Below are 14,911 nucleotides of genomic sequence, written 5' to 3'. Positions count from 1 at the left end.
GGAGTTTTTTTGGTTGGGTTAGTCGGTTTTCTCTATCATATGTCAACAATTTAACATACATTAGCTTTCTATTATCAAATTCTAATTTACAAAAGATTATATTTTTAAATAAAATTTAAAATAATATATATTTATTGTAAAGACTAAATTACCAATAATTTTTAAAAATATCTTTAAGCTTTTGGATAATATATTTTTAAATTTAGTTTTTTAGCAAGAGATTCGAACATCTAACTTCTTGATCTAAAATATAAACATTTGAATTCGTTATATATTCATATTAATAATAAATAAACAAAATGTTGATTTTGATATTTATTGAGTTTATTTGTTCAACTTTTGAAACCGAGTTGATATTATCACTTGATATTATCACCGACATTAAAGAAAAAATGGGTGAAACCGAGTTGATATTATCACCAACATCAAAGAAAAAACGGGTGCATTAGCATTAACCGTGTAAATTATGTTTGGTGGTTCAATTCAACATTTTAACTAACATTTTGTTCGTCTTGATTGTGTTACAATAGCTCAATAATTAAGAAATGAATGAAAGACTTTACTCATAAACATATGTTGTTTGAGTGATAAATCGAAGTCGGATATAAGACTTAAATTCAATGTAACAACCCAAGCCCACAAACATTGTCCGCTTTGACTCATTACATATCGCCGTCAGTCTCACGATTTTACAACTCATCTACTAGTGTAACGACCCAAATCCACTGCTAACAGATATTGTCCTCTTTGGGCTTTCCCTTTCAGACTACATATCGCCGTCAGTCTCACGATTTTACAACTCATCTACTAGTGTAACGACCCAAATCCACTGCTAACAGATATTGTCCTCTTTGGGCTTTCCCTTTCAGACTTCCCCTCAAGGCTTTAAAACGCGTCTTAAGGTTTCCACACCCTTATAAAAGGTGATTTGTTCTCCTCCCCAACCAATGTGGGAAATCACAATCCACCCCCCTTCGGGTCCCAGCGTCCTCGCTGGCACTCGTTCCTTTATCCAATCGACGTGGGACCGCCCTCAAATCCACCCCCTTTTGGGGCCCAGCGTCCTTACTGGCACACCGTCTCGTGTCTACCCCCCTTCAGGGAAGGGCGAGAAGGCCAGCACATCATCCGGTGACTGGCTCTGATACCATTTGTAACGACCCAGATCCACCGCTAACAGATATTATCCTCTTTGGGCTCTTCCCCTCAAGGCTTTAAAACGCGTCTACTAGGGGAAGGTTTCCACACCCTTATGAAGGGTGATTTGTTCTCCTCCCCAACCAATGTGGGACACCACAACTAGAGAGGTTTCTACACCCTTATAATAAATGTTTCATTCCTCTCTCCACCGCTAGTAGATATTGTCCGCTTTGTTCCATTACATATCTCCGTCAGTCTCACAATTTTAAAACGTGTCTACTAGAGAGTAGTTTACACACTCTTACAAAAAATATTTCACTCTCCTCCCAACCGATGTAAGATCTCATGATAGGTTGATTTTTCTCGAGGAATATGCTTCAAAGGTCAGTTTGTTACAAACTGTTCTTTGGCATCACATCTAACAAAGGTGTGTTGTAGAGTGAACAAATGACATCAGAAAAGCGAGGAATTTCAACATATTTACTCCTGAACATATCAGTTACCAGAAGCATAGACCAGTTCATCTGCATAGTTTAAGAGTCACGAAAACTCGCAACCTCAATCCTCTTGAAAACGAACACATACTTCATCGACCCCTAATCGCCCGACCCGACGATCTATATCCCATGTGCTTATGAGCCCAACAAAGTAAGAACGGAAGCATCTCAAGCAACCAAATTAAAATTAAGACGACACTCAAATAACAAAATCACGAATGATCAACTTCGTCGCCTATGCCTATCGAGCACAAAAATCTAGACGAGAAGGGTATGCTTTTTCCAGCTCACAGGTTTGTTACTCATCAATTCTTCATGATATCTTCAATTCCAATTGATCAATCCTCTTGAAAACCAACAGTTACTTCATCGACACCCAATCACTTGACCCGACGATCTATATCGTCCAACAAAGTGAGAATGGAGGCATCTCGAGCAACCAAATTAAAATTAAGATGACACTCAGATAACAAAATCACGAATGATCAACTCCGTCACCTATGTCTATCGTACACAAAAATCCAGAAGAGAAGGGTATGCTTTTTCACAGCTCATAGGTTTGCTACTCAGAAGCTCACAATTTCTTCATGATATCTTCAATTCCAATTGATCAATCCTCTTGAAAACCAACACTTACTTCATCGACACCCAATCGCCCGACCTGACGATCTATATCTCATGTGCTTATGAGCCCAACAAGTGAGAAAGGAAGCATCTCAAGCAACCAAATTAAAATTAAGACGACACTCAGATAACAAAATCACGAATGATCAACTTCGTCGCCTATGCCTACCGTGCACAAAAATCCAGATTTGTTACTCAGAAGCTCACAATTTCTTCATGATATCTTCAATCCTCTCAGCAACTTCATCCATGTTCTTCTGCTTAACTTCATCCAGAAGCAGTTTACATGTAAGGTATCTCGGCTTTATATCTTGACCGATCATCGTCTCAAATAGCTGGTAAGCCCACTCGCACTTATTTGATCTACAAAGACCATGAATTAAAAGGGAATAAGTTGATATATCAAGACTCAAATGCTGTTTATTCATCATGTCATCCAACAACTTGCTCAAAACATTGTCTGTCTTTCCAGTTCTAAAGCAGGATTTGAGCAATGGGTAATATGTCTGGACATCAGGTTTACAAAGCCCTGATTTCTCCATCTCCTCAAGCAATTTCATAGCCTTCTGTTCTTGTGCACGATGACAGTACATGGAAATCATAGAATTGTAAGTCGATGTATTCGGCAAAACACTCTTGCTCGGCATTTCTACTTCGAATACATGAATAGCTTCCTGTACTTTACCCGCTCTCCCTAATGTATGGATCAAACAATTATAAAACAGCGTATCGGGTTCACATCCAGCAGATTTCATTCTCTCAGCAATTTGCAAGGCTTCCTCAAATTCTTCCGACTTTGTTAGTGAACACATGATAGTAGTGTAAGTGATGACATTTGCAGGGCATCCTTGAGCATCCATTTCATCAAGCAACTCATAAACCTTACTAAACTTGCAACGACGACAATAAAATAGGATAATCGTTGAATAACTAATGACGCAAGGACGATAACCATGTCCCTTCATTTCTTGTAACGTCCAGTGTGCCTCGTCAACTCTATTGACTTTACACCAACCATGAATAAACGTGTTGAACGTGTTGGCATTTGGGGATATATGGGACTTAAGATCCAAATATATCCGTCGAGCTTGTTCAACCCTCTTCTCTTTGCACAGAGTATCAAGCAGCACATTCATGGATTCAGTGTTCTTCTCCAACCCAAACGTTCCCAAATCATCAAATATTCTCACAGCATCTTCCCATTGTCCAGCACCGGCAAACCTTCGCATAGCCTTAGCTAGAGTATTAAGCGTTACGAGCTGAGCTTCCTTCATTTCTTCTAGCATACCTTTCATCTTGACCATTTGCTTTGTTTTCCCCAATGTATCTATAATAACGTCATACAAATCCGGTGTGTGCTTGAATCCAGAGAGTGACTCTGCCCATCTAAAAACACCCAATGCAGACTTCCAATCATCTTTGAATCGTTGGAGCAATTTGTAAACAAGTTCATGGGAGAATTGTACGCGGGTACACGCTTGATCGTGCAAGAGAGACTGAAAAACTTCATCCTCGCTGCTACCAACCCGAACTTTGGAAATGATCAAATCAATATCAGAAAGTTTTGTCTGACATTCAGATTGAATTATTTGCTGCAAATCTCTAGCTCTTATAGAAATGGAAGGTTCCAGCGGAGACGAAAAATTTGCAGAGGATACATGAAAATAAGCAAATAGTTTACAACGATCAAGAACACCACAAATGCTCTTAAGATTCTTCTGAAAACGTAATGACATGAAGCACACCAGGAAGAAAATCCAAAGTAACAAACAAACAAACAAACAAACTTGGATTTATTCTTCCGCAACTAATATAACACAGAAAACTTCAGAATGGAAAAGTTTCTCTTATTCTTGATTGAGTGACGAGAGAAATTTCGAACTACGGAGTATGCAATTCAGGAAGAATTTCACAGTCCAGAGAAAAAGCCTTAGGGTCGAAAATCAGCAATAACCACAATTGATACAGTAAAATCCACGCATCTGTGGAAGTCGTAGTCCAGTTTCAAGGAACGTAGTGCAGGTATCTGATCTGCAATTCTTCGCCAAATTGAAACGATAGAACAGCGAATTAAGAACTCACAATGAACGAAAACAAGAGTGGCAGTGAGGAGAAATGCGGTCAATCAGTCAGAAAGTAAATGAATTCCTTCAAAATATGGAATTCACAAACTAGGGTTTCCAATCCAGAAAAACAACTTGGACTCGAGGTTTCAGATAAAATTGCGGCCGAACTCCGAGAAAGATGAACTGAGCAGCATCGGTTCTTTAACGTATTTAGAACCGACATGTCGTTTGATATATATATATATATAATATCAAAATTCAAAACTAAAACTAAAACTAAATAAGTAAATATTTTTTTAAGGGTTGAAAAACTATATTATAATATTAATTTTTTAATTAACATTATAATATATTTTTCTTTTATAAAATATTTTTAAATTTATTAGAATATTTTATAAATTATATTAAAAAATTAAAAAATATTTAAAAATAATATAAATATTTTATAATATATAAAGAATGGAGAAAATTCTACTCAATAGCTTTACCGAGTGAACCAAGGTGAAGGAGAGGATTGAATTGACTCGACTCCAAATTTTATTTGTTTTTCACTGCTTTGCCGAGTGTTTGAAGGTGAAGGATTATAATTGCTTTAGAGTTCGAGAAGGAAGAGGGAAGAGGATAATATGTTTTACCTTGTTCAATCAGGTTCGAGATTAAAAAAAAAAAAAAAACCTTTAACTTAGTTAGTGAGTTGATTCTCTCTTCGTCTTCTTCCTTTGACTCTATTCCCTGACCTTCCTTTTCGAGATAAAAAAAAACCTTTAACTTATTTACTAAGTTGATTCTGTCTTCGTCTTCTTCCTTTGACTCTATTCCCCTTTACGAGATAAAAAAAAAAAAAAAAAAAAAACCTGAGTTGATTCTGTCTTCAAAAAAAAACCTTTAACTTATTTACTTCAAAAAAAACATTTAACTTATTTACTGAGTTGATTCTGTCTTCGTTTTCTCCTTCTCAACTTTGACTCTATTCCCTGACCTTCCTTGGCGATGCTACCCTAATCACGGCTTCGGAACCCATTTACCTCGTGAAATTACCAAACACTTATTTACCCATACAGTTTCAATTAATGATTTGACAAGGGTGAATGAGGTAAGATCAACCGAAGTTCAAGTTTCTCTTCACTTTTCGTTTCCTTCTCTTTTTTTTTCTATTTCTTCGAATCGGAATTGATCGAGAGTCGTGAAGTTACTCGACTTTTAGAGGAGAGAAGCAAACGAACCTGATCTCCACATATTCAGTGGTGGAGAATTCCTTGATCCCAATCAAAATAAATGAAAAATTTCGCGTCGGGATAAGGACAAAGAAGGTTTCCATGTCCCCGTCCAACTCTACGGACATCTCTAGCATGGGTCATCCCAAATAGAGTAGAAAATTCTCGTTTATGAGGGAATAGAGAGAGGGCGGAGAGAATCTTCTTCCCTTTCGGATAAATGAGATAGGATTATTAAAATTTCTTATAAATTATGTAGTTATAATGAATTATTATTGTTTTTTAGGGACGTCCCGTCTCCACCCTGTCCATAGACATCTCTACACGCTTTCCTTGAGGCTTCCTGTTTCAAAATGGTCGAGATTCAGAAAGATAAGTATCTTTAATTGATGTGTGACACCAAACTTTAGTAAGCCAATTTCAATTACATTAAAAAAAAAAAAAAAAAAAAAAGAAAAGAAAAGAAAAGAAAAAAGCTATGGTTAACGCCTAATCTATCTCATCAACTGTTGTTAAAAAGCTTGTTAGTGGTATTTGCTAGGATTTTGGTATTGCTCATAGGATCTTCATCCTATGCAGTTAGTACCAGTTCTTACTGGATGATATCAAACTCATGAACTTCAGCTACCCTCCACTGTTTGAGAGTGACTATTGGATGATGATCTTCTCAAGAATTCCGCCACCAACTTTGAAAACGAAGAAGAACTGTTCTCGAGTAGTCGAGATGGCTTGTCGTACTCAATGACCTTCCCTGTAAAAACGAAACTCTTGTGCATTAGAATTGCAAGGAAAGTAGTATTTTAACGGCTCAAACCCACTGATAGCAGATAATGTCCTCTCTGGGCTTTTTCCCTTTCGGGCTTCCCCTCAAGGTTTTTAAAACGCATTTGTTAGGGACAGGTTTCCACACTCTTGTAAAGAATATTTCGTTTACCATTTTAACAGCCGAAGCCTACCGCTAGCCTATATTGTCCTCTTTGGGTTTTTCCTTTCGGGTTTTCCCTTAAGGTTTTTAAAATGCGTTTTCTAGGGAGAGGTTTCCACACCCTTATAAAGAATGCTTCGTTTACCATTTGTAACAGTCCAAGCACATTACGAGCAGATGTTATCCTCTTTGGGCTCTCCCTTTCAAGCTTCCCCTAAAGCCTTTGAAAACACATCTACTAGAGAGAGGTTTCCACACCCTTGTAAAGAATGTTTCGTTTACCATTTGTAACAGCCCAAATCTCACTGTTAGTAGATATTGTCCACTTTGGACTTCCCTTTCGGGCTTCCCCTCAAGGTTTTTAAAACGCGTCTGCTAGGAATAGGTTTTCACACTCTTATAAAAAATGTTTCGTGTACCATTCATAACAGCTCAAGCCCACCGCTAGTAGATATTGTCCTCTTTGAGCTTTCCCTTTCGGGCTTCCCCTCAAGGTTTTTAACATGCGTCTCCTAGAGAGAGGTTTCCATCCTTATAAAGAATGTTTCGTTCTCCTCTCCAACCGACGTGGGATCTCACAATTACTAAACTACACAAGAACTTAGCTTACCTTCATCAAGAACCAAAACCAAATCATTGTCGATAACAGTCGGTATACGATGAGCTACGGTGATAACAGTACATCCTTTCGTCTCCTCCCGTATCGTTTCTTGGATTATATTCTCTGTCGCAGTATCAATGGAAGCTGTTGCCTCATCCAAAACAAGAATCCTACGCTTCTTAAGAAGAACTCTAGCTAAGCAAACAAGCTGCCGCTGTCCAACACTCCAATTCTCTCCACCTTCAGCAACTGCACCATTTCCCAACACCAAAACAGTACTCATGAGTAAAAGATAACATAAACTGAACAAGAACTTCAAAAAAAAGTAACCCACCTGGTGCTTCAAGAACCGTTTGATCCGTTTTGAAGATCTCGGCGAACCGACACTTCCGAAGGACCTGAAACATCGAGTCAGTTTAACGATCACGTTAACTTTTCATTCTCTAAAAAGGCATTTGGAATCTCACCTCCCATATTTCTTGATCAGTATGTTGCTGCAAAGGGTCAAGATTTGTTCTCATGGTTCCTTTGAACAATGTTGGGTCTTGTGGAATGATACCCAGCCTAGACCTCAGATCATGCAGACCCATTTTAGCAATATCAACTCCATCAATGAGTATTCTTCCTGCAAAGGGCTCAACCATCCTAAAAAGTGCTTGGATTAACGTGGACTTGCCACTTCCTGTCCTGCCAACAACACCAATCTTCTTCCTTTTAGGGAAGGTACAAGTGATTCCTTTCAAAACCATTGGAAGATTAGGACGGTATTGAACATGAAGGTCCTCAAGTTCTATGTTCCCCTCCTTTGGCCATTCTGGCATTGGCCTACAATCATGAACGACCGCTGGCTCCTCAGAAGCTATGTTTGTGAACTGAAGAACTCTCTCAACAGATATCATTTTGTTCTCAACATTGCATAGATTCCATATGACCCAAGATTGAAGAACGTTTAAGTTTAAACCGTATGTGGCTGCTAATCCTGCTAAACCTGTAGTGACATAATAAACCAATGGTTAGGTGAGCGAATGGATAGCAGTGGCATCAATGGAGATAGCTGAAGTTTGGAAAGGTTACTTGGGTTGATAGCAGATCTAGGAAGGGTTACTAAGATGACGAGGACAAGAACGAAGACTGCGTCGAAAAGAAAATTGATTCGGAGGCATAACCATTCCATTGAAGTTGAGTTGTGGAAAACGATACGAGAATGATCATCAACTAGTTCGAGTATTTTCGTTAAGAAACGAACTTCTTGATTGAAACAACGAATGATAGTTGCACCTACAACTGTTTCAGAAAAGTGATGAAGAATTGGAGCTTTTCGAATCCCAACCATTCTAGCTAATTCTCTAGCTGTACTGATGTAGTATCCCTGTTAAGGAAATTGAAAGAACAAAGCATTCAGCATAATATTCAAAGCATCTCACATTGACGGATGCTGCAGAGTATGCAAATTCAAGGAACAATAGCTTTTTACTGTTTGTTCAATAGTGAAATAGCATATTTCTAACGGTCCAAGTCCACTGCTAGCAGATATTGTCTGCTTTGGCCCGTTATGTATTACTGTCAGCCTCACGGTTTTAAAACTCGTCTGCTAGGGAGATGTTTCCACACCCTTATAAGAAATGTTTCGTTTCCCTCTCCAACCGATGTGGGATCTCACAATCTACCCCCCTTGGGGGTCTAGCGTCCTCGCTGACACACCGCTCGGTGTCTGACTATGATATCATTTATAACAGCCCAAACTCACCGCTAACAAATATTGTTCTCTTTAGGCTTTCCCTTCCGGGCTTTCCCTCAAGATTTTGAAACGCGTCTGCTAGGGAGAGTCTAGTCCTACTCCAACCAGTGCATCACACCGTCCGGTGACTGGCTCTGATACCATTTGTAACAACTCAAGCCCATCGCTAGCAAATATTGTCCGTTTTGGTCTGTTACGTATCGTCATTAGCCTTATGGTAGGGAGAGGTTTCCACACCCTTATAAAGAATGTTTCGTTCCCCTCTCCAACTGAGGTGGGATCTCACAATATCTGCTAGCGGTGGTTTGGACAATATTGTAAGCTAAAAGAGGGATTATGTTCTTACCTGATACCATATAGAAATAGCGAGGACGACAAGGAAGAGGGGGAAAACATGCCATGCAACCTTGGACATCAAGATAATGATACTCAACAGCTGAATTAGTGCAAAGGCCAATCCTCCTAATCTATAAGGGATATCTGTATCCAAAGTGCTTTGATCATTAGATGACTGCATCACAAAGAACATGAAAAGGGGGTTAAAATGATCGATTCAGTGAAAAACTGAATAGAGTAGTTGATAGCAAACACATTGAGAAGGTATTAACTCTGTTAAGGATTTGGCTTGAAGGTTTGACATCAAAGAAAGAAATAGGTGCAGCAAAAATTGATGTCACCATTCCAAGAAACATCCGTTGTGCAGTCTCAATAGCAATGGTTGCCATCACGATGGCCCGGCCTAATATAAAGACGGAGCTCACGCCCGACATCAAAATGAAGATCCCTATCAGTTGCTCTCTGCTAACCTTGCCTTCTTCTTCTGTTGCCCAAGAAATCCAGTAATTGCTACCCATCTGAAGAATTTGAAAGAAAACTTGACATAGAAGGACAACAGGAACAAGAGTTCCTTTATAAGCCGATGTAATGAAGGTCGAGTATACGCTCCACTTTACACGACCTGTTTGAGATTCCTCTTCTTGAGTCCTCATAAGGTCTCCATTTCCAAGGGTCAGGGAAGAATTTTCATCTTGAGCTTCCATCTGACTTGGTTTAAGATGAGGTTTATCCTCTTTGAATGGTTCAACTCCATTCAATGACTTTCTGTGTGCTGCAATGTGCCTAGCAAGCTCACCATTTGAGTCTGATATCAATTCTGCATACTTTCCTGATTGAACAACATGACCATTCTTCATCACCTGCAAGCAAAAGCATTTGAATTACAAGTGATGTTCCATGGAAAGCAACAAAAAAAAACCCAGCCGCTTGTTGAGGATTGTCGGGAAGGAGTCCAATATTGGCTAATTTAGGGAATGATCGTGGGTTTATAAGTAAGGAAACACATCTCCATTGGTATGAGATCTTTTGGGGAAGCCCAAAGCAAAGTCATGAGAGCTTATGCTCAAAATGGACACTATCATACCATTGTGGAGAGTCGTTATTCCTAACATGGTATCAGAGTCATGCCCTTAACTTAGCCATGTCAATAGAATTCTCCACCGTTGAACAAAGAAGTTGTGAGCCTCGAATGTGTAGTCAAAACTGACTCAAGTGTCGAACAAAGGGTGTACTTTGTTCGAGGACTCTAGAGAAGGAGTTGAGCCTCGATTAAAGGAAGGTTGTTCGAGGACTCCATAGGCCTCAGGGGAGGCTCTGTAGTGTACTTTGTTCGAGGGGAGGATCGTTGAGGATTGTTGGGAGGAATCATGGGTTTATAAATAAGGAATACTATCTCCATTGGTAGGAGGCCTTTTGGGGAAACCCAAAGCAAAGTCATGAGAGCTTATGCTCAAAGTGGACAATATCATACCAATGTAGAGAGTCGTTATTTCTAACACTGCTTACCAGAACGAGGTCGGCGGCTTCTATGAATTCCAAGTGATGAGTAGCATACAAGACAGTCTTATCAGACAAAAGTTGCAAAAGACATCTCTGCATATCATCAAAGTTTCTTATGTAAATCATTTATAGAGAGCATAAAAAGAAAGAAACAACAAGAAAACACAGAAAGATGGCGCTTGCCTCGAACAAATGTGTTCCAGTACAAGCGTCCACGGCGCTAAACGGATCGTCCAGGAAGTAAACATCAGCATCACTATAGACAGCCCTTGCCAATTGAACTCTCTGCTTTTGGCCTCCACTTAAGTTCAGCCCCCTCTCTCCCAATAAAGTACAATCTCCATCCAGCCACAGCTTGATATCCTGGTCCAAAGCACAGCCTTCTAACACATCCCCATAAAAACGTTCATCAATTTCCTTCCCAAAGAGCACATTCTCTCGAACCGTGCCTGATTGAATCCAAGCAGTTTGGGGAACATAAGCTTTAGTTCCATGTACCTTCATTTGTGTTCCTGAAATCTGTGGAATCTCGCCTAGTAGGCTACAAAGTAAGCTCGATTTTCCTGAACCGACCGATCCACAAACTGCAACCTTGTAACCCTTTGGTATTTGCATCTTCTCTGCAACGGTTATCGTCGGTTTAACGTTTCGATCACTGGCATCCCATGAATACTCTCCCACCTCTATTTCAACCATAATGTCTGATGAACTAGATGGAGGATAATAAATCTGTTTCCTTTGATCTTCTTCTCGAATGAACTCGTCAATACGGTCGAGGGAAACTTTCGTTTGAGCAATCATGGAAACTAGCTCGGGTAGATTATAAATCGGTTCTTGTAAGATCCGAAAAGTAGCTATGGCTGATAACACTGTGCCTGCTGTTAGAGAGACATTCATCAAAACACAAGCACCAAAAGTGACTACTGAAACTAAAGTTGGTGACACCCAAAAGAGAACTGCTATAACCGAGCATGTATAGAGGTATCTCTTCAACCAGCCTCTCTCAACGTCTCTAAGTTTCAAGATCTTCTTCAAAAACGTCTGTTCCCAAGAATGCAGTTTCAAGACTCTCATGTTTCTTAGAGTCTCTGAGGTCAATTTGATCCGGGAATCTTTCGCATCCATTATCTTCGAGTGTAGACTTTCTTGAATACTCGCCAAAGGCGTATTGCCCACCATTATGAATACTATGGCTAAGAGAGCAGTAATTGAAGGAGCAAGTCCAAGATTCATATAAAGGATAACAAGAGCTAGAACTACTTGAACAGGAAGCAACCAAATTTTGTGAATATACCAAGAGAAGTCCCCAATTCTTTCAACATCTACATTAATCAAATTTGTTATTTTACCATTACTTGGACCAGCAGCATTTATAGAAACACATTTCTTGTAAATCATCACTGTAAGAGCTGCTCTTATCTGTATACCGAGACGGTGAGTGCCGAAATAGCACTGTCTTTGAGTAAGAGACTCCAATGTCTTGGCGAAAAAGAAGAAGAACGCAAGAATCAACCCGTCACGGTTGCTCGAGTCATCGTCCTTTCGCAATAGATAGTTCACAAAATTGGTGATTAGAACAGGCCCCATAAACGATGCTAATGTGTTGACACCTGAGAAAAGTTTTGAACAAAGAAATTAGAGTATATCGAGACGAATTCAACGTGTAAGGAAGATCAATAGGGTACCTGCAAAGATTGCTGTTAAGACCAGGGGCTTCCATGTAGCTAGAACAATAGCTTTAGGCAAGGAAGACGATTCGATTTTCGTTCTCTCAATCGATTCTTCGAGCAACATGGAAGCATACTCGGCTGTTTCAGATTGAGGAACACAAGGAACATGGGCTAATTCAAGTTTTTGAATCCTTCCCTTTTTGAACAGAGGATTCATCCATTGGAATGTAATTTGACTCCACAATCCAGGACTCACAAAACCACCATGATCTTCAGAGGAACAAACATTCTCTGTTTGAAGCAATAGCTTCTCAAGATCATTGTGGTTCTTGGAATAGCTAACAGTCAGTGCAGTACAACAGATTATCAAACACAAAGTGAAGGAAGCACAGTCTACAATGGTGGGTTTTGGAAGAAAACGAGGGATTTCCATGGATTTCAAGTGGGTAAGCAGGAAAAGAATCAAACAACCTAAACCATAGAAACAAGAGAAAACCCACCAAACAATTAGAATCATAGGCCATGGTTTGCCTTCATGATACACATCATTTCTCCAGTAGATAGCAATAGCAGCAGCCAAACTCCAAGTTAAAGCAGAAACGGCCAATTCCCAACAAACAAATTTGCTATTCAAATATTCATAAACAGCAAAACCACAATACAAGAACGGAAGAACAGCATTAGAAAAGATCGTGATTCTGATCAGCCATTTAGATCCTCGAGCCGCTGTGTTTCTCAATCGAGGGTTTCCACATCGAAAATGAACCAAAACCCATATCGAAAATGCAAAAATAAACACAGCATTTACGATTACAGAAGCAAAATCCATGAAAACAGAGATTAAAGATCGCCAAGCATTGAGAAGAACATGAACAACAAGGAATGACGGTTTCAGTAAGAGCAGCAGAAGAACAGAGTAATTTGAGAAAAGCACGTGGATGTTACGAAAATGGCGAAAACTGAATCAAATATAAAGAATCGGAATGGATTTATCGCAGTAGCCAAGGAGCATGTTCTTTATATAAAGAAGAATCGCATTTAAAAATGGCGGAACTCTGTAGCTTTTTGGACTAATCTTTGTCGTCCCCAGTTCATATCGCTCTCGACTGTGGAAACATTCCAGCCCAACCTGCAACTCCAATGATCTCCTCATTATGGCTCCATTTTGCGAATTAATTGTGGTAAAATTTTCTTTAAATTATTTAAATTTAATAATATTCCAATTTTAAATTATTCTTCCAATTCCAAATAAATTATTATTATTATCATACTAAAAAAAGTTTTATAACATGTTCATCGGATCACAGACCAATCTGAACTACTCGATCCAAATCATAAATGTTAGGTTAGGTCATGTTTTGTTGGTTTCGATTGAGTTGAATTCAAGTTGACTCGCGATTGACATTTTTTTGTCGGGTCAACTCGATCCTTCCATGGCTACAATCAAACCTGACCCTATTTTACTTTTATGATTATTAGCAAGATTAAGAATATTTAACATTTGTAACAGATGTTAGTGATATGTTGCGTAAGAATTTAATTATTAATATAATATGTACTGTGATTAAGTATGATTTTTTTAAAATAATTAAAAAAAAAAAAAGAACGTGATAACTCGATCCAACCTCTGTTTTTGTGTTGGGTTAAGTTGTTCGAGTTACCAATCGAATAAAAGTGTAAAACAAATTTCGAACCCAACTCCGTAAATATTCTTGTATACTTTCTCAAAAATAAAATTAAAAAATAGTAAAAAAAAATTCATTAATGATCCATAAAAATAATAAAAATAAATAAATTTCAAAATTAAAGTTAATTTATGAAAAAGGTTTAATAAATAAATAAATAAATAAAAAGAAGAAAAAAGTTTTTTTGGTTAATGGAATTAGAAAAACTTTATTCGCAAAAGGTTTTAGTTACAGCCACGTTAATTTTATAGAATCCCGTGCTCCAATGAGAATGTGCCACGTGGATTACCGGAGACTGATGACGTAACGTTAAGTTCTGTGCCAAGCGGGTGGCTTCGGGTCGCCAACCTCCTCAAAGGGGGTCCGGTGCTTGACCGAAGACCGGCTGACGTGGGCTGCAAGCGTAAGCCTCACTGACGCTCTAAATCGTTTTTTATTTTTGGATTTTTTTTAATTTTTTAATTTCCTAAAATTTTCATAAGTAATATCTATTTTTTTTTTAAGAATTTTATCCAATTTTAGAAATTAAATTTATTATTTCAAATCATTCAAATTAAAAATATATTTTCTAAATTTATAATTTAATTAATTAAATTACAAATTTAACCATTGTTGAGAATTTTAAAAGACTACCTAATTCTTAAATTTTAAAAAATTTATAATAAATTTTTTGTTTAATAAGTTTCTGAATTTTAAATTTTATGTCTATTAAATATTTAACTTATTTCACAATTTTTTTTTAATTAGAAAGTTTTGAATTATATTAAACATAAATTTAATTTTATATCTAATATGTTAATTTTTTAAATTTTTAATTATATCAGGTTTTACACAAAATTAAATGCTAATTTAAGCTTAATTTTTTAAATTCATGAATCTTTCCGAATAAATATTATATATATATATATATATATA

The 14,911-nt window shown here is 37.9% G+C and overlaps 2 protein-coding genes across 2 annotated transcripts; both read right to left on the bottom strand.

Annotated features, from left to right (window-relative positions):
* Window positions 1-1,607: 1,607 nt before the first annotated feature.
* LOC111801727 (pentatricopeptide repeat-containing protein At3g04130, mitochondrial) lies at window positions 1,608-4,522 on the bottom strand. Its single transcript, XM_087126692.1, has one exon. The coding sequence runs from the start codon at window positions 3,995-3,997 to the stop codon at window positions 2,465-2,467; it is 1,533 nt and encodes a 510-aa protein (XP_086982818.1). The 5' UTR covers window positions 3,998-4,522; the 3' UTR covers window positions 1,608-2,464.
* A 1,462-nt stretch (window positions 4,523-5,984) lies between these two features.
* Window positions 5,985-13,484, bottom strand: LOC111801725 (putative ABC transporter C family member 15). The gene is made up of 10 exons (XM_023685843.2): window positions 12,327-13,484; window positions 10,825-12,251; window positions 10,648-10,734; window positions 9,414-10,001; window positions 9,152-9,316; window positions 8,142-8,436; window positions 7,535-8,055; window positions 7,402-7,465; window positions 7,077-7,316; window positions 5,985-6,292 (listed from the first exon to the last, which is right to left on the bottom strand). The coding sequence occupies exons 1-10, from the start codon at window positions 13,138-13,140 to the stop codon at window positions 6,162-6,164; spliced, it is 4,332 nt and encodes a 1,443-aa protein (XP_023541611.2). The 5' UTR covers window positions 13,141-13,484; the 3' UTR covers window positions 5,985-6,161.
* Between the last annotated feature and the right edge of the window lie 1,427 nt (window positions 13,485-14,911).

The sequence above is a fragment of the Cucurbita pepo genome, chromosome 9 (genome assembly GCF_057944985.1).
Source record: "Cucurbita pepo subsp. pepo isolate OVF chromosome 9, ASM5794498v1, whole genome shotgun sequence".
In the NCBI taxonomy this organism is placed as follows: Eukaryota; Viridiplantae; Streptophyta; class Magnoliopsida; order Cucurbitales; family Cucurbitaceae; genus Cucurbita; species Cucurbita pepo.
Note: the sequence above shows the minus strand (reverse complement) of the source record. Positions and strands in the feature narration are given on the sequence as shown.